General features: G+C 46.5%; 1 protein-coding gene across 1 annotated transcript in view; it reads left to right on the top strand.

Moving 5' to 3' along the window:
• The window catches only part of FOCAD (focadhesin), a 1,210,644-nt gene that overhangs the window by 49,658 nt on the left and 1,141,407 nt on the right, over positions 1–19,579 (top strand). The window contains exon 3 of the mRNA XM_078675948.1: positions 3,469–3,543. Coding sequence (XP_078532074.1) covers positions 3,469–3,543 — 75 coding nt within the window. The remainder of the gene's footprint in view (positions 1–3,468; positions 3,544–19,579) is intronic.

The raw sequence follows: 19,579 nt of genomic DNA, 5'->3' as shown, positions 1-19,579 counted from the left end.
GCAAGGAGATCCAGGCCAGTCCGCCTCCGACACCCCAACACAATCGGGGGCACTGCACCGGATCTACAGCAGCCAGGATAACCGGAACAAGAGGTAAGTGCCTGCAAAGCGTCGTAGCACCACCACTCAGCAAACAGGGCTTCCCGGGGCAGGATTACAGCAGGATAAATGTGAAAACCCAGGCGGGCGAACGGAGCCGAGCTAAAGCGCGGCCATCTCGGTCGCGAGCTAGGCTCCTCCCCCCTGCTTTGCACTGTTGACTTGTCATGTGATCAAGGGTACTAGCTACCCGAAACGCGTCATGCTGAGCTTAAAGAAAAAGGGATAATACATCTCTCTGCTTACGTTCCATGCTGTTTGGTGGTTCGTTGTTTCTGGTTTGCCTTCGAGGAGTGAACAGAAAGCGTCATATATATATATATATATATATATATATATATATATATATATATATATATATTTGATTGATAGAATGCATGCGCATTTAATCAGCAAATAAGGCTCAGCCTCAGGGAAAAAGATTTTGTTCATAGGCTAAAAAATGATTTGCGGGACCGGTGTGCACACTTCAATAGGTCGCACACCGAAAGGCGCATCGGCACTGTATATATACAAAATGTATTATTCCATATGCTCATCCTTATTGTCTAATTTTGAACATCAATGGGAAGATACTTTTTATCATAAAAAAAGATCTTTGTACATAAAAACAGTTTGATTTATGTAACAACTTTTCCTGACAATTGTGGTCCACTTTTTAAAACATTGCCTTCATCGCTGCTGGTATGACTGGATCCCTGAGTTTCAGGACGGATGAGAATGTGTGTTTTTGAGTCTGTTGGTATGAATGTATGAATGAATGGGTTGTTGGGATGTTACTTATTTAGCTTATTGACTATTTATGTATAAAAATATATGAATCGATTATTAATACATTTTGATATGTTTTGAATTTTTGACTCTTGCATGCTTCTGTTGATAGGTTGATAGGCCAGCTTCTTGGGAGTTTATCCATTGGCGACGTTTAGCGCTCCTTGATTAATACGGGTAGAGAATTTTTGTACTATTAGTTTCATAGTAATAACAACATGCTCCTGGAAATTCTCAAGTTATTTTGTACCTTTTACTGTTTGTTTCCTTAGTTGTCTGATATATACACTTATTGCCTGTTCTGTTTCTGTTTTCTATACCATTGTTTGCCTATTTCCAAAACAGTTTTGGGGCTCTTAATCCTTGACCATATTCATGCTTATGTAGTTTTTAAATGTGAGTGTAGATCTTACCCCGGTCCAGGTGGTGCCAATCGGAAATGTGTAACCCTTTCCTTATCTAAGCACAGTTGCCAGGCCACTGGCTTCCTCCATCTATGTTTCTGTTCGTTTAATAAAATAATGCTTCTATATGACTGCCAAGTCAAAAAGTTCATTAGTAGCATCTGCTAGTTGGGAACCGAATTATTGTGTCCAGCAGAAAAATGCATTCTCTTTTCAGGAGGTTACCCTGTAGAACGTCCATAAGGTCCTAAATGGTATGGGTCTGTGAAGATACAACCTCTCAGCTCACTTTCATGGCCACCGCAGACCAAAGTTTTGATGCAGTACTTAATCCAGTTCATGTTCCTGGTTCCAGATCACAGCGCACGCTGTCTGGCTGCTTGTGGGCTAACCAAGAACTTGCAGTGTGCTTAAGCCCACCCATTGCTTAGCTCTCATTTCCTTCTTATTTGATGACTTTCTTTGACCATATTGTGTTTGTTACCCAACTGAATTGTAATCTCTTTCCTATCTTCTTGACTGGCTATTTTGTGTCCTTCCTCTGCTCACTTTTAGGATACTGATTTTTCTTTTTGGTTAAGCACTTCATCAGATTGTTTTTCCAGCTCTCTTCCACTTGTGTTTCTTGCCCATCTCCTGTCAAGTACCTCCCACCATGCGCGGTGCTTGCTCTCATTAGGCTTCTTGATCTCTCTCTCGCTCTCCTGTGGGCTTCTCTTCTCCTAAGACCCACCCCTTCGGTTTTTATGTTTTTAATTTATATATTGATTTGATGGCCAGGCAGCAAATATGTTTTCATAATTGATCATTCTAGGTGGTGCTAGCTATCTTAGATAGGTCATTAAAATATAAAGGATGATAGTGCTGTTTCAATCTATAGGTACAGGCATGTGTGGTGACGCATGCACACCTCTGCTAATGATAGGACCATCAACGGCAGCCTCGTTATTGCACCTTTTTTGTTGAAAATAAGCTGCATTTCCTTAAAAGCATTGCATTTTACTGGAGCTGTTCTGAAAAACAGCACTGATTAAGCATGTAGGTCCCTAAGTCGTGATCTGCTGGCTTCGCCGATGCTTGTATTTATTTGCATTTTGATTGTATTATGGTACCTGTTCTTGGATTTTCACTTGTTCTTACAAGACATCATCAATTCTGCACTGCATTGAGAATAACGTCTCTAGAGATTAGATAAATTGTGCTATAGAAGTGTTAAAATACATTATTTGACTAAATTAGTAGTTATTTAGTCCCCTTCATTTAACCAGTATCAAGCAGTTCTGCTGGTATTTGTTTTAAGTGATGAGAAAGTTAATCCCTTAATCAAAAGAAGTGCGATCGGTGTGTAATGTACTTTTATTCTGTCAAAAAATTGGAAACCAAAGCACTACATTTTACGTTAAGCAGTTGTTCATTATTTATGCATTTAAATCCCAAAACCTTTTCTACATGTCTCTGAATACATCTATTAATTCTCAAACCCTCTCAGCCATTGAGTATATATATCATGATATTTAAGCCTCCAGGTGTTAAAGTTAGCAACTCTTCCAAAGCCTTGGAATGATGCGCTTCTGCTGTCATCGTGCCCCTAACAGTAACATGACTTAATTGATTGAGATGTCTCCGAATCATGAAAAGGAAATAAAAAAGAACATGCATTGTGATGCAGAAGATATACCCAGAATAGAGATTTAGAATGGGTATAGAAGATCAAGTACGAAATCACCTAGAAAGATTGGAGTCCGTATCAAGTTGACCCTGTTAAATTAAATTTGCAGAAGTCTCATCCAGGAAATGTAAAAGTGTACAGCTTGGAGCTGTGTAGAATCGGAAGCACATTAGGAAGAGGTTTGTGATAGGAACAACTTGCATTTAAGGACTACATTAGATGTGTGTTGGAAAAGTACGTTTTGTGTATAGATCAAATATATTTTAACTGGATTTTTTAACTTTAGATCGCTCCACACTTGGTGGTGGTAATCTTTCCTGGTCCTGCCTGTTTCATTCTTTCTCACCTTGGGCAATGTTCTATTAAACGGGCCTCAGGATAAATAATACTTCAGAAGAAACATTCACTTTCTAATGGCAACTTGTTTCCCACAATGATTTAAGAAAAAAAGCCTGTTAAGAAACAGATACAAAAATTATTGCACTGATAGTGCTTGCAGTATCTAATGTTTCCTTCTTTTTACAGGCTGTTGCTCACCTGATATCGGCTGTGCTGAAAGAAAACATTTCTGCTGACAAGATCAAGCAGTCCTCTAACCAGGTCAGAATCGACAACTCTGCTTTTTCGCTACATTTATAAGACAAAGGACAGAATGATTATAAAATATGAAACTATGTACCCTGTGGGCATTAATAAGGATGAAGAGTTATCAGTACATTTAGGTTAGAATCTGGAAATTCTTTAGGAGTATTATGCTGTTTTAATTATTTACCGTATGATTGCCTCTTAGGTATGATGTTTGTTTTTAAATAATGAGTCATATCGTTACTGATCAGTGCATGTGATTTTTTTTCTTTTTTTTTCTGGAGACGAAGTTAATACCTTGTTATGAAGAAATGCAAATGAGCATCTGTGGATGGGGTCATATGTGAAGTCTAAAGTCATGTACTTTTGTAAAGTGGAATTTGCCCAATTGGGCTGAATTGAACAATGAGAGAATAACCAATGCAGCAAAACAAAGAATATCAAGTTTGCAGATATTAACATGGCCCACTGGGGCAGAACTGCAATGTTTATTGGACTTTAAGGCTGTTTACAAAAACACGTCATGTGGTGGCATATCAATATAAATGGTTTCTCCATGTATAGCATAGCGTGTATTTATATTTATCATGATTTGCTTGGCTTATTTTGTGTTTCCACTTGAAACATTGTACCAGCTCGTATGAATTCATCATTCCTGAAATGGGTGCCTTTCGTGACCTTACATTTGAGGTAACAAAGTAGTCCTTTGTTTATACTTTTATGCTCTATAAGTTATGGGTAAAATCAAATGTCAAGTTGACCCATGAGAAAGGAACATCTGTTCCGAAACAAGTTGGGCATTGTTTGCCATGCTTTGTATTGAATAAACTACGTTAAAAACGGACTTTGGGCTCGGCGCAATCTTTGATGTACTATGAGAAGGATTGGCGTTTTGATGTTTTGAGGGTCGCGACCTCGCTGGCAGCCCGCCACCATTTGATAGCAGAGGTACACGCGAACATTGTTTCTGATATATATATATATATATATATATATATATATCTCCAAACAAAGTTTTGGCGGAAAAGACCTCAAGCCGCTTGCAATGGCGGGCCGCAGCTGGGTTCGCCGACCCCAATTAATCCAACAAAGAAAGTCGTCTCCTACGTATGAAGACAACACGCCTTGGCCCATTTGCTTGAAAGTGAGTGTATTTGGCAAAGTTTACCCTACGTGTTTCGAAGCATACGCTTCTTGTTCATGAGTGAAGGGCATGTTCAAGCCAATAAAGTTATATACAACACATGTGACATTTCCTACACCACCAGTGAAGACAGACTATACATTCACTTGTCTTTCTCAACATTAAATACATTGAAGAGGCATAGTTATTAAACATTTTTTTGAAATCAATCAGATCGTTCTCCAGCAGCATTGTTTCAGTATACATGTTTGGATCACTTTGTATAAAACATAACAGCTGCGTATTTTTGCACAAGGACTACAATAACCATAAAGCATCAGTACGGACCCAAGGGTCCTGACTTTTTAAGGTTATTTTCCCATTTTTCATATATATATATTCGAAGCTCATCAGGCCTCAGTGGGCCAGTATGTTTTCAACAAGATCGTTACGCCCCAATGGGCACACAATGTTAGCACATTGACCTTTAGGGTACGGTCACAACACTCAAATAAACCGTTTTGCCAATTCCATAATACCCCATGATAATGGGTGTATTTAGAAAAGATATTCTAATTATTTACAAATATTGCCAAGCCCCAGTGGGCCAATCTCCCTTGATATACTACTGTTACTAAAACAGTGGACAATTCTTTTTCAAAAATCCTGGCATATCAATGCGGACCTGCAAGGACTGCATACCTCACGCCCTAGTGGGCATATAATTATGGCTTAATTATAGTTCACTTTCAAGTTGTAGCACCATATCTAGATCCAAAATAATTTCACAGCTACTGGAAAATGAAATGTTCTTGTAATCCAAATACTTTCACTCTTTAACGTCTTCTGTTTGATTTCTCAGACAACAAACAATCTGTAAAATTAAAAAAGAGAATGTACAAATTATTCAATTGTAAACAAATTAATAACATACACAGAAATTACACGGATAAGAGGAGATAAGTGTATAAAACATCAATTAAATGTTTTTCTTTCTCAAAAGACATCTTAAAAATGACAAGCAGAGGTCAATACTCATTTACCCTAAGTGTACAGCAAGTGCTTCATCACCATTATGGCCTACTGGTTGCAATGTATGGTACTTTATTATCATCCTTGATTCCAAACGCCGTAACTCTTTCAGTCTGTCCCCCTCTCTTTCCTTCTGGGGATACAGTCCAGGACAACAAATGATAATAAACTTGTATTTTGTTTATGCTCTGAAAAGAAATGGTGTGCAATGGGATACTGTTTGTCATGATGCGTAATCGCCCTCAGATGGTACTGTCATACTGTCAATGTAGTATTTATTACATGGGCATCTGAGGGCATAAATGGCATACTCGGTGTTACACGATACATGTTTCGTGATTTTAAAGGTATTGCAATCGTCTGACAATCTCACCGCCTTGCAGCTGGAGCTGTACCTGCAAGCCTTGCATCTGCCACATACATAAAAACCCTGTACAGCCCCACCCTACATTCTGGTTGTTTTTGGCAGTAGTGCAGGACACATCATGTGTTTAAAGGACTGTGCATTTCTACAGGTGACCCGTGGGTATTCACCTACATATTTTTCCAGATCGGAATCAGTTTGTAGAACATTCCAGAATTTGCCTAGACATTTCTTCATTTCATAAGACTTATTATTGTATGTAGTAATAAATCTTATGTTGTCCGAATTATCCTCTTTATCCTCAGTGTTCTTAACTAACAACAGCTCATCTCTGTCTCTCACTTCGACTTTTTTGCATGCCGTCGCAATACATTCCTCACTGTATCCTCTGGCTCCAAACCGTTTCGTCATAACATCTTTTTCTTTATTATATGACTCCCTAGTACTGCAGTTTCTTTTTGCTCGCAGTAACTCTCCATAGGTGATACTTCTGATGAGGTTTTTTGGGTGGCAGCTGCGGGCATGCAACAAGCTATTACCCGCTGTACTTTTACTATATAATGTAGTCTCAGTCCTCTCGTTTTTAACCTCTAAAATAACATCAAGAAATTCAATTTGATTTACACTCATTTGACAGGTAAAGGTTAGATCATTAACGTTCAGCGCTGCCACAAAGCTCTCTGCTTTGGTTTCTCTACCTTCCCAGATACAGAATACATCATCGATGTATCTAGCCCAAACTTTCACATGTTTTTGATAGGCCCCCAGGACCCGGACCACCTGCTCCTCCCACCAGCCAAGGTAGAGACGCAAAGCTGGGGGCGAAGCAGGTGCCTATAGCTGTCCCAAGGACCTGGCCATATACCTGGTCATCAGATAAAAAGAAGTTTTTAGTAAGGCATTTATACATCATATCAATCAGCATTTTCGTATGGAGGAGAAACAATAGCGATCTCTCTCTCCCAGGAAATGCCTACAGGCTTTAATCCCCAGATCATGGGGGATGCTTGTATGTAAGCTATTGACGTCTAAGCACATCATTAGACGTTCATCATTCCATTTGACCTGTTGTATTAATCGCAAAAAATCCCCCGTATCTTTAACAAAGGATGGAAGATTTCTGACCAATGGTTACAGGAAGTGATCTATATACCTTGAAGTATTCTCTAGACCACTATCCCTTGAGGAGACGATGGGCCTGCCAGGGGGATTCTCATCATTTTTATGAACCTTGGGCAACAGGTATAAAACAGGTAAAAACTGTATTCATTTTGCTCGGATAGGCCTTTGTCCTTCCACTCCCCCAACTGCCCCTGAAACTTCTTATTAGCTGTTTCATAGAGATCTCTAGAACTTATCTCATATCTGGTATTATCACTCAACTGTCTCATTCGTTCTTCTGTATATTTCTCCCTTGACCATACCACCACGTTCCCGCCTTTATCCGATTTTTTGATTACTATACTCGAATCACTCTTCAGATTTTTAATGGCAGTTCGTTGTTGGACTGTAAGGTTATTCAGAGTTCTACAGGAAGTATATACTAGTTGTTTAAGGCCATTCACTACCCCTTTTTCAAAAATATCAAGGGCCTCGTGAATTTGAGGTAAGAATATTGACTTTGGCTTAAAGCTACTTTTGTAACTGAAATCTAATTGAATGTTGTCATTTATTAAGTTAATATATGGGTCAGGGGGCGTGGCCAAGATGGCGATGGAGTGAGACATGCTTGAGAGTCCCTCCGGCGCCACGAGCCTGCTTAGCATTGTTTAGCTTGCCCTGGGTGCTCCTGCTCATCACCCTCCGTGCTGCCTGGGCACTAGAGTCGTCTGGAGGAGTTCGGGGATTTTGTATTACTCGCGGCGGTGCCCTGAGACGGAGTTTGCAGCCGCGGCCTGCCGGGCGGTTAGCGCGCGCGGAACCCATCAGCATCTGGGGGCGGAGCGGCTCGGGAAGCGGAGCCGAGCGGGACTGAAGTGACCGGCGCCTCCCGGAGCTCGGCGGGCTGCACCGGACTGCCTGGTCCACTGTGTGCTGGGGGCTGAGCCAGCGGGAGTCGCATCGACGCTATCCCGACCACCGGAGAGAGGCGAGCGCAGAGGGCGGGCGCCCGGAACTGGTGGATGCGGCTCGGCCGCGAGAGCAGGAGAGGATCGAGGTCCGAGGCCTAGGGGGAGCTGTGCCCCGAATTTCCTCAACCGGAGTGTGTTGTACCAGCGATGGAGCCGCCCCTGCATCCGGCGAGCCCGAGACCCGCCTGGCGGCGACTCGGTCGCAGCATCAAGGAATGACCGGGGTTCCGAGGCCTAGGTAGGCCGCTACTTGATTGCGCACAGCTGGGGGGCGGCCTGCAGGCGGGAAGTGGACGACTGCGCCCCACGGCCCGAGCCCTTCGCTGCCCCTGGAGCGGGCTCAAGGCGGGCTGCGGCTGTGATTTGTAGCCCCGAGAGAGAGCTGCTTGCAGGGGCCCGCGCTGAGGTGGTGAGGGGCGGTGACAGAGGGACCCTGGCCCGGGGGAACCAGTTTGGTGAAGGCCTGGCACCTGGTTGTTGAGCGCGGATTCCCCCCCTGCCGCCGAGCTGCACACACTTTACTTGGAGGTACCTACGCAGTTGGGGAAGAGTACTGCCTGGGCCAGGGAGACCACAGGGCTCCCCCTACATGACACGACGCCGCCTTGGAGTGAGGCCCCACGAGACTGCGACCTGGGGCCTGGTCCTCCGGAGGAGTAGCGTTGGGACCGACGGGATTCACGGTTCTGCCTGCACATCCAGCACTCTGTGGGGCCCCCCCGGCAACTGTGAGTACACCTTAGGATCAACTGAAGGGGTTTGGCTGTGGCCCTGCTTGCTATCTGATGAGTCTGTTGCCTGGCACCGCGCATCCGGCCTCGACGGTGCCCTTCTAGCGCGAACTGCAGGGCCTGGTTATGTGGAGACCGGGAGGCGCGGTGTGGGGCCCGGCTGGCGCGGCCCCCTCCGCTTGGGGGCCTGAGAGTGGTGGCCCAGAGTCGACTTGAACACAGTCAGTGGAGACCGGAAAGGAGAGGTCATCCCTGTTCTACGGGTCCCAGGCCACAGGAGATATGGCGGGCAGACCCCGTAAAGATAAACCCAGCAAGGAAGGCCTGTCCAGGGGAGCGTTGCCCACTACGCCACCGGGGCCGAGCAAGTCGCCCCCCCCCCCCCCGGGGAGACGAGGACGCGCCGGCAACGAAGGCCTTCATGGTGGAACTGTTCTCTGCCATCAAGGAGGACATTTCAGAACTACGCTCGCAACTGGCGTCGGATCTCCGCGAGGTGCGGAGGGATGTGGACGACGTGGGTGAACTGGTGGCGACTTTGGAGGAACATGACTTGGGGATGGCGGAAGACGTACACCGACTCCAGCAAGATGTGCTCCGACTCACGGAGCAGAACCTGGACCTCCAGACGCATGCCGAAGACTTAGAGAATCGTTCCCGCCGGAACAACATTCGTATTCGGGCGGTGCCCTGGTCGGGGGAAGGTGCAGATCTGCGTGAATACGTGGAAAGCCTTTTTAAACATGTCTTGCGCGAAGAAGATCTTCTGACCATACGCATGGACGGATTCCACCGGGTTGGCCTGCCTAGAGGTCCAAAGTCGCCACCCCCGACATACTGGTCTGTGTCCACGACTTTCAACTCAAGGAGCCCGGGAAGGCGGACCCCTGCAGTTCCGTGAACATCATCCCCAACTATTCCAAGATCTAGCGGCGTCGACGTTGCAGAAGTGCAGAGAGTTCCGCCCAGTCACCACTTTCCTGCGAGACCAGAAGGTGGCCTACTCATGGGGCCACCCCTTTCGCCTTATCTTTCGCTGGAAGAACAAGCTTGTCCAAGTCAGATCTCTCACGGCAGCCATGGACCTCCTGGGCCTAGAGGACTCGGCTGCGACCCCCAGGGACGGCGGCACCCCTACACGACGCCGTCAGCGCTCCACGGCCTGGCAGAGGGTTGGCCGTGCCGTGCCCGGGGGGAAGCTGGATCCATCGGCTAGCCTCCAATAAAGAGGGGCAGCAGTCGCCTCTGTGGCATTGGTGACGGAAGCAACCCCGCACGACGAACCTTGAGCCGAGTGAGAGACCCTGGGCGAAGGTGAGGCGGGCGTCGGAGGGACGCGGAACCGTCTGTTCCAACAGGTACTTTGTCTTTTTCAGGGACACGACCCCGTAGAGACTTCAGGCCTACGGCTGACAGAGTCCAGGAGACTCGACCCCTATGGTCACTTTCATGGCCCTCTTGCGAAGGGGTTAACTGGCTAGGCCGGATGGTCTTTGGGGGCGGAGAGAGGGGTAGGGGGGTTGTTGGGGTTTGGGGGGGAGGGGAGGGGAGATAGTGGTGGTAGCTCGGGGGGATTGTCGTTATTTCATTTGCTCTTGAGACACGGCATGGGTGGTGATACGGAACGGTTGACTGAGGCAGGACGGATGGATGTTCGTTATCGGCTAAGGGGTGGGAGGCTGGATGAGCCCGTAGGCCCCATACCATGCGCGAAGTGTCCCCGAACCTAAGATGCCGCTCACCTTAGAGATTTGGAACGTGAAGGGGCTAAACTCCCCACAGAAGCGCCAGAAAGTATGGAAGTACATTTTGGACCATCACTTAGATGTGGTGGGGCTACAGGAAACTCATTTGCCTAGGAGGGATGACTCCCACCTCAAACACAAACAGTTTCCCCTCATATATAGATCCTCCGCCCCCACGAAGCACAGGGGGGTGGCCCTTATGTTCCGGGCGAGCCTCCACTTCCAGCCCACGGGAGTGCTCACCGACAAAGAGGGTCGCTGGCTGGGAGTCAAGGGGGTGTTACAGGGTAGGCTTTGCACATTCCTGGTCCTCTATGCCCCTAATGTGGGTCAGAACGGGTTCATACAGGGCCTGCTGAAGACAGTCCTAGATTTTGTAGAGGGTCCTCTAATTGTAATGGGGGATTTTAACCTAGTTTGGCAGAGGGATATGGACAGCACTCATCACCAGAGATCGGATACTGGCCTATTCTCCCCCGACACACAACAAATGATCACAGACATGGGGTTGGTTGACGGTTGGCGATCCCTGTACCCGCACTCCAGGGACTTTACTTTCTTCTCGCATGTTCACCGATCATACTCCCGCCTGGACCACTTCTTCCTTAGCCAATCCCTCTGGGGGGACCTGCGCGACGCCAAGATCTTCCCTTTATCCGTCTCCGATCATAGCCTGCTTACTATCTGTCTCCATTGGGAAACGGTTGATGCCGCCTACCGTAGATGGTACTTCCCTGCCTCTCTGGCTCGAGATGCAACCTCCTGCCAGGAGTTGAGAAAAGCTATAACCGGATTCTTTGAACTCAACGCTATAGGCGACACGTCGATATACAACACGTGGGATGCCTTTAAAGCTTCTATCCGTGGCAGCTGTATAGCCCTCAATGCTGCCCTCAACAAACTGAGAAAGAAAGAGCAGGAACCATTAGAGGAAGATCTTTCCTCGCTTGAACTCGCCCACAAGCAGAACCCCTCCCGGCGGCAGAGAGGCAACTAGCGGCGGTTAGGGGGAAACTCAGAGCTCACTATAATAACAGAGCTGAGCTCACGCTGCTGAAACTACGGCACCTCTCGTATTCCCAAGGTAATAAGGTGGGGAAACATTTGGCCCGCCAACTACGTGACAAGAGGGAGAAAGAATATATTGGGGCATACGAGATGCGAGGGGCTCCATCATCCACCACGATAGCACCAAGGCGGGGCTCTTCGGAGACGTTTATGAAGCTCTCTACACCGGGGACTCCCCCAACACCAGGGCGCAGGAGACATATTTGAGGACACTCCCGCTCCCTCAAGTGTCGGCGGAGTGGAATGATCAACTAGTCGCCCCCTTCACCAGGGAAGAGGTCCTAGCGGCCATCAAGGCCCTGAAGCCTCATAAGTCCCCGGGGTCTGACGGATTTACCGCGACCTTTTACAAAACCTTTGCCTCGGAACTGAGCGATTTCCTGGTCCAACTATTTAACTGCATGGCTGAAGAAGGGGTGTCTCCCGGGTCCATGGCTGAAGTGTTAATCTCAGTTATCCCCAAGCCTGGGAAGGACCCGTCGTCGTGCTCATCGTACAGACCGATAGCCCTGCTCAGTCTGGACGCCAAGCTTTACTCGTCCATACTGGCGGGCAGGCTGAATGACTTGATGCCAGCTCTTATCCACCTGGACCAGTCCGGCTTCATCAAGGGCCGCCAGACCCATGATAACACCAGACGGGTAGTGCATCTCATCGAGAAAGCTAACAAGTTCAAGATCCCTGCCGTCCTAGTGGGCTTAGACGCTGAAAAAGCGTTTGACAGGGTGGATTGGGGCTTCCTGTCTCTGACCCTGGCATCCTTTGGCTTTTCTCCTAAATTCTTAACGATGCTTAAGGCTAACTTCAGCGCCCCCCGCTCTAGGGTGATAGTCAATGGCCACGTCTCCGCGCCCTGCCCACACTCCCGAGGCACGCGCCAGGGTTGCCCCCTCTCCCCCCACCTCTCCGCCCTGAGTATAGAGCCACTGGCAGTAGCAGTGAGGGATGATCCAGACATCCGTGGCCTTCCCTTCACTGGGGAATCACACAAAATTACCCTGTTTGCGGATGATGTCCTGCTCTCCCTCTCGGACCCCGCCCATTCCTTACCCCACGTTCAAGACACTTTGCTCCACTTTGAAGGGGTGGCAGGCTTTAAGATCAATTACGGGAAGTCCTTTGTCCTCAATCTCACTTTGCCCCCAACGGAGGTGTCGCGTCTCCAATCTTCCACGGCCTTATCGTGGTCTCACACCTCTATACAGTATTTGGGGATCTAACTGACTCCCACGGTCGAGAAGCTCTACTCCGCTAATTTTCCATCGCTGCTTGCGTCCATCCAGAAGACCCTAACCCGGTGGAAACCGATGTTTATCTCTTGGCTTGGGCGTATACATGCGATCAAGATGACCCTTCTCCCTAAACTATTGTACCTCTTTCAAGCTCTGCCCATCACTCCTGATGGGGACTTCTTTCGGCGGGTCAAAACGCAGATGCTCCGCTTTATCTGGCAGGGGGGGCGAGCCCGGTTCGTCTATGCTACCCTTCGTCGCCCAAGGAGGGAGGGGGGGGGGCGGACCTTCCCGACATGCACTTGTATTTTAAGGCAGCACAACTCCGTGTTTTGGTAGAATGGACCCAACGAGAGTCGGAAAAGCATTGGCTGCATATGGACAGAAGCGTAGCGGGGAGGTCGATATGGGACTTGGAGTGGAAGCCCAAAAGCGACAGGCCCAGGAATGCCTATGTTAGCACCCCCACCAGCACTACCCTTAAGGTATGGGACTCGATCTCTGGTGATGACCCATGGACGACATTCCCTTCCCCCTTTACTCCTATACACTTTAACCCAGCCTTCCCCCTGGCCGCCGTTGAGGGGCCCTTTGGCAAATGGAGGGAGGATGCCTAGCCCTGACGCACCTATTCCATGGCTACGTACCTCTCACGTTTGACAATTGCATGCGGGACTCTGGTGTCCAACGATCCGAGAGGTACCACCACACCCAGCTATTACAATGGGCCCTATCCCACCTGGTGCGGGATGCAGCCACCAGACCACCGACACCATTCGAGTCCTTCCTTTTGAGGACCTCCACCATGCGGGGGACAATTTCCTTCCTGTACAACCTTCTTCTATCAACTACCAGGTCCCCCAGACCCCGGTACATGTCCATGTGGGAGGGAGTGCTGGGTCGGGACATCACTGAGGTAGAGTGGTCCCGTCTGTGGTCTGATGTAGCGAAACACAACCATTCAATAGAGCTACGGGAGGCTCACCTCAAAACGATAATGGATTGGTATCTCTACCCAGCCAAATTGAGACGGATCGTCCCGAGCTCCTCAGACAGATGCTGGAGGGGCTGTGGCCTACTGGGGGACTTCCGACATATTTGGTGGGACTGCCCCATCATCCGGCCTTACTGGGCGGAAATCTTATCCCACATTAAAGAGATTTACGTTTATGTTTGAGCGGAGTCCCCGTTTCACGAACCTTGCGGAGCTTTCCCCACGAGAGGCGGCTTAGGTAATTGTCACCGCTCCTCAACCCTTTCCATGCTATTGCTCCTGTCTTTCCTTTGCAGACGGCCTGGACGTGCCACTACTGCTTTTCGGCTAAGGAAGTCTTACTGGAGATACCCGTGGCACCGCTCCGGGATAGGGGTCCTCCTTTCACCTTGCTTTCATTTTGGCCCCCTGCGTGGGAAGTTGTGCGGGACTGTCGCATGTTTCTTTTCTTTTGCCCTTATCTATCAATAAAAACACATTTGACAAATATATGGGTCAGGGTTAAAATCTTGTTGTTCACTCAACTCATTAACCGCATGTAACATTTCAATGTCATTGATACATAAATTACCTGGGATTGCACTTACATTGTCCTTTTCAGATGACACTTTTGTCGCAAACCATTTCTTTAATCGCATTTTCCAAGTGAACTGGAATAAATCCATGCAAGCTTGAGTGTAGTCAAAATCACTATAAGGACAAAAGGTCAATCCAAAGGCTAATACCTGTTTCAGAATTGTTCAAGGGACGATTAGACAGATTGATTACAGTTTTCTTGTCAAGTTCTAGTTTTTCAATTAGTTTGCTTTCTTCTGCCCTCTTGTCCATGATCCCACGGGGCTGTCCATCACTCCTTTTTGAATTACGGTCAGTCTTCCATCGCCTTTCCCTCCGCGACCTCGACCTCGCTGATTGCTTGTTCCCGATTTGTTTTGTATGGCCATCCTGTCTTGTGCCATGATGGAGAACTCTTTTAAAATTCTGTCTTTTACTGACAAATCAGTCATACTCTCGCTACCACTGGTAGTAGCTACTTGCTCATGCGTTTTAGTAAGGTCTGACACCGTGGCACCCACCTCTACACTTTCCATTGGTGAGGTAGTTGTTGTAGCCATTCCTTGTACTGATGTTGACCCTCGTAAGCGATCATATTTTTTCGCAAAAGTCAGAATCTGTCCTTTCTCGTAATCTACGAGATCGCGTAAAAATTTGTGCTGCTTTTTCTCTCTTATTTCTTTCTCTATTTTCTCCAATCTTGCCTCCATTTATCACCATGTCCCGTTGAAACTCATCCTCTTCACACATAGATTTCAATTTGTGGTGATGTCATCAATCAACTCTGTTAGTTTCTCGCAATCTCTTGTCGCATATTTCACCAAGAGTTTTAGCATGGTGGTGGATCAACTATGGTTATTTCTTTTCAGAGCATAAACAAAATACAAGTTTATTATCATTTGTTGTCCTGGACTGTATCCCAGAAGGGAAAGAGGGGGAGACAGACTGAAAGAGTTACGGCGTTTGTAATCAAGGATGCCCTAAACGCCAATGTGCTAAAATTGTGTGCCCACTGGGGTGTAATGATCTTGTTGAGAACATACTGGCCCACTGAGGCCTGATGGGCTTTCAAATGTATATATGGAAAATGGGAAAATAACCTTAAAAAGTCGGGACCGTTGGGTCCGTACTGATGCATTATGGTTATTGTAGCCCGTGTGCAAAAATACGCCGCTGTTATGTTTTATACAAAGTGATCCAAACATATATATTTAAACAATGCTGCTGGAGAATGATCTGATTGATTTCAGAAAAATGTTTAATAGCTATGCCTCTTCAATGTATTTAAGGTTGAGAAAGACAAGAGAACGTATAGTCTGTCTTCACTGGTGGTGTAGGGAATGTCACATGTCTTGTATATAACTTTATTGGTTTGAACATGCCCTTTACTCGTGAACAAGAAGCGGCTGCTTCGAAACACGTAGGAGACGACTTTTTGTTGTGTGTGTGTGTGTGTGTGTGTGTATATATATATATATATATATATGCAAAAGAAACCTCCTTTCAAAGAAAGAAGCGGGAGCCTCAGAGGGGATTGACGAAGCAACACACTTTAATCTTCAAGAAATGGCGAATGCATTTCGGCCTGGATTGGCCTTCATCAGCGCCTGCAGTGTGTGTAATAGGAAGTCCCAAAAGTCCTGCAGTGAAATACACCCCACCGCACACTGATAGGTGCAAATTATTGGCTCCGCCCCTCACAGGTGAAGTTTTCAGCCGGTCCGGGGAAGTCCACGGACTACATGACCCAGGATGCACTCGTTGTTCCCAGGTAAGTGTGGCTGAGGGACGTTGCTGAAAATGTCCAGAATAGCATTGGCGGGGGTTGATGCAGGAAAGGGCACGCACAAGAAGTTGAAGGTGCCGCCTCGCGTCCCCAACCTCGCAAACCGGAGACCAAAAGGCAAAGTTGCAGGAACGGGAAAACAGTGTAACCCGCTCGGCGGAGGAAAAATGCCTCATTAAGCCGGCATCAATTCAAATGGACATCCGGCGGGCTTGGAGATTTTCACTACCGTGAAGAAAAAGAAAACAGCCAAGACTGGGTCCAGATTCTCCAAGCCACAAGTAGCGAGGGGGCTCCTGAGACGCGCTTCTGGCACACGCGTTGATTTAGATGCAAAAGAAACCTCCTTTCAAAGAAAGAAGCGGGAGCCTCAGAGGGGATTGACGAAGCAACACACTTTAATCTTCAAGAAATGGCGAATGCATTTCGGCCTGGATTGGCCTTCATCAGCGCCTGCAGTGTGTGTAATAGGAAGTCCCAAAAGTCCTGCAGTGAAATACACCCCACCGCACACTGATAGGTGCAAATTATTGGCTCCGCCCCTCACAGGTGAAGTTTTCAGCCGGTCCGGGGAAGTCCACGGACTACATGACCCAGGATGCACTCGTTGTTTCCAGGTAAGTGTGGCTGAGGGACGTTGCTGAAAATGTCCAGAATAGCATTGGCGGGGGTTGATGCAGGAAAGGGCACGCACAAGAAGTTGAAGGTGCCGCCTCGCGTCCCCAACCTCGCAAACCGGAGACCAAAAGGCAAAGTTGCAGGAACGGGAAAACAGTGTAACCCGCTCGGCGGAGGAAAAATGCCTCATTAAGCCGGCATCAATTCAAATGGACATCCGGCGGGCTTGGAGATTTTCACTACCGTGAAGAAAAAGAAAACAGCCAAGACTGGGTCCAGATTCTCCAAGCCACAAGTAGCGAGGGGGCTCCTGAGACGCGCTTCTGGCACACGCGTTGATTTAGATGCAAAAGAAACCTCCTTTCAAAGAAAGAAGCGGGAGCCTCAGAGGGGATTGACGAAGCAACACACTTTAATCTTCAAGAAATGGCGAATGCATTTCGGCCTGGATTGGCCTTCATCAGCGCCTGCAGTGTGTGTAATAGGAAGTCCCAAAAGTCCTGCAGTGAAATACACCCCACCGCACACTGATAGGTGCAAATTATTGGCTCCGCCCCTCACAGGTGAAGTTTTCAGCCGGTCCGGGGAAGTCCACGGACTACATGACCCAGGATGCACTCGTTGTTCCCAGGTAAGTGTGGCTGAGGGACGTTGCTGAAAATGTCCAGAATAGCATTGGCGGGGGTTGATGCAGGAAAGGGCACGCACAAGAAGTTGAAGGTGCCGCCTCGCGTCCCCAACCTCGCAAACCGGAGACCAAAAGGCAAATATATATATATGCTACATACAACATACTAAGATTTTTAAGCAGCCTTGAGTTATTACCCAAAATCGTCTCAACATTATAAACAGACAAAGGTTAAAGTAACGTTCTAGTTAAGTGAGTTTGTCAGTGACAACATTAACATTTTGGAATAAAAAACACAGATGCACCAGTTATAGTTAGCAGAGCTAACTATAGCCTGCACCCCCTCCATGCACAGCTTATGACCTTGCCTGTTACATGACATGTTCTATGATATAATTTATGACATCACTGATGACATCATCCAATGAGTGTGTTAGTTTGTTTTACAGTTTACATAGTGACGGGTAGCTACCATATTAATTTTCTACCTAATTTTGTCCAACCTGTGTCCAGCTGATGGGTGTCAGTGTTTACTAAACACATGTTCTCCTAATGCATCATAGATGTGCAGAGGTATTGAATATGTTATAAAGATTTGCATTGAAGAGTAACCATGTGTGCAGGTGACAGTTAACAACTTGCATCCAGCAAGTTCCACACACTTTTTTAGGCCTGCAGAAAAAGTTTGCAACAGGTGCAGTATTCTACATACAACATACTAACAATTGTAAGCAGCCTTGAGCTATCAGACAGAACCGTCTTAGCATGACCATTTCTACATAACACAGAAGACTGTGTGCACCAGGTATTAAGCTACGTACATGCGTTTGTTTTGCTACGAAGATGGGCTAGCTATAAAGTTTTCTCTACAGTATGAAGGCTGTAGTTAGTATAGCACCTTCAGAAGTTGCTTATTTGAAGTGATTAGTGTCTTTTTTCCAAAGTGTTGCATGGAGTGTACACTGTTCTCAGTAGATACTTTTTAAAATCTTGTATTGTATTTCTCATGAGTTTCGCTGCCTGCAAACAGTGTGGTACAGGGTAAACTCTCTCCATTGCGTGAATACTGTTTACAGTATCTACTTCTCTACTCATATCAACTTAATTTCTCAATGCAGGTTCGGTGACTGTCAGGGGTTTGTATAGATAAAAGCTGTCCGTAATAGGGCATTCATTTTGGAACAGAGTATTTTTAGAAACTTGACTTTCTCTGAACAGTTGTATACAGATTGAACATCGTCTGCAATGAGGGTTTCCCATATATCTTTGGTCGATTGTTAATGTGAACTATGCTACCCGTGAAATGTATAGTATGGGGAACATCCATTACGACGCGGTGTTTACACCGCACTACCATTACAACGCAAGTCGTTACCACGACTTGCGCTGGAGGGCGCTCTAGGCTAAGGAATAGTAGATTTACTATTCCAACACCTTCCCTACTGTACGTAGGCTGGTGTTGGAATAGTAATTCTTACTATTCATAAGTCCAGCACCCTACAGCGCAAGTTGTGCTAACGACTTGCGTTGTAAAACCAGTGTTGTAATGGTAGTGCTGTGTAAACACCGCGTTGTATTGACATACAACCGTATAGTATAGGTTCAATATGGCACATAACCAATGCTTTCTACACCTAAGGGAGTTGTTTCTGTAATGACATTAATGATGCCTCATGTTTTTCTGAGCTATTTTGTACTTAAATTCAGAGCTGTAATGCCTTACCCGTTTATATAGCAATGTGTACAAAAAAAGCTTGGATGATGTTATCAGTGATGTCAGCAGTGATGTCATTGGAGATGTCATCAGTGATGGGCAAAAATGATGTCATATAACATGTTGTGAGTGATGTAATATGCAAGGTCATAAGCAGTGTGTGGCGGGGCGCCAGATATAGTTAGCTCTACTAACTATAACTGGTGAGTTTCTATGTTTTTTTAGTTCAAAACGTTAATGTTGTCACTGATATATCCACCTAACTATAATGTTACTTTAACCTTTATTTTTGTTCAGTGAATTTCTACTTTTTTTTTAACATAAAGTAATATTTAATTATTATACATAAATGTATTTGTGAGGTCATTAATGATGTCATCAGTAATGTT

The sequence above is a fragment of the Lissotriton helveticus genome, chromosome 2_1, assembly GCF_964261635.1.
Source record: "Lissotriton helveticus chromosome 2_1, aLisHel1.1, whole genome shotgun sequence".
Classification (NCBI taxonomy): Eukaryota; Metazoa; Chordata; class Amphibia; order Caudata; family Salamandridae; genus Lissotriton; species Lissotriton helveticus.
Note: the sequence above shows the minus strand (reverse complement) of the source record. Positions and strands in the feature narration are given on the sequence as shown.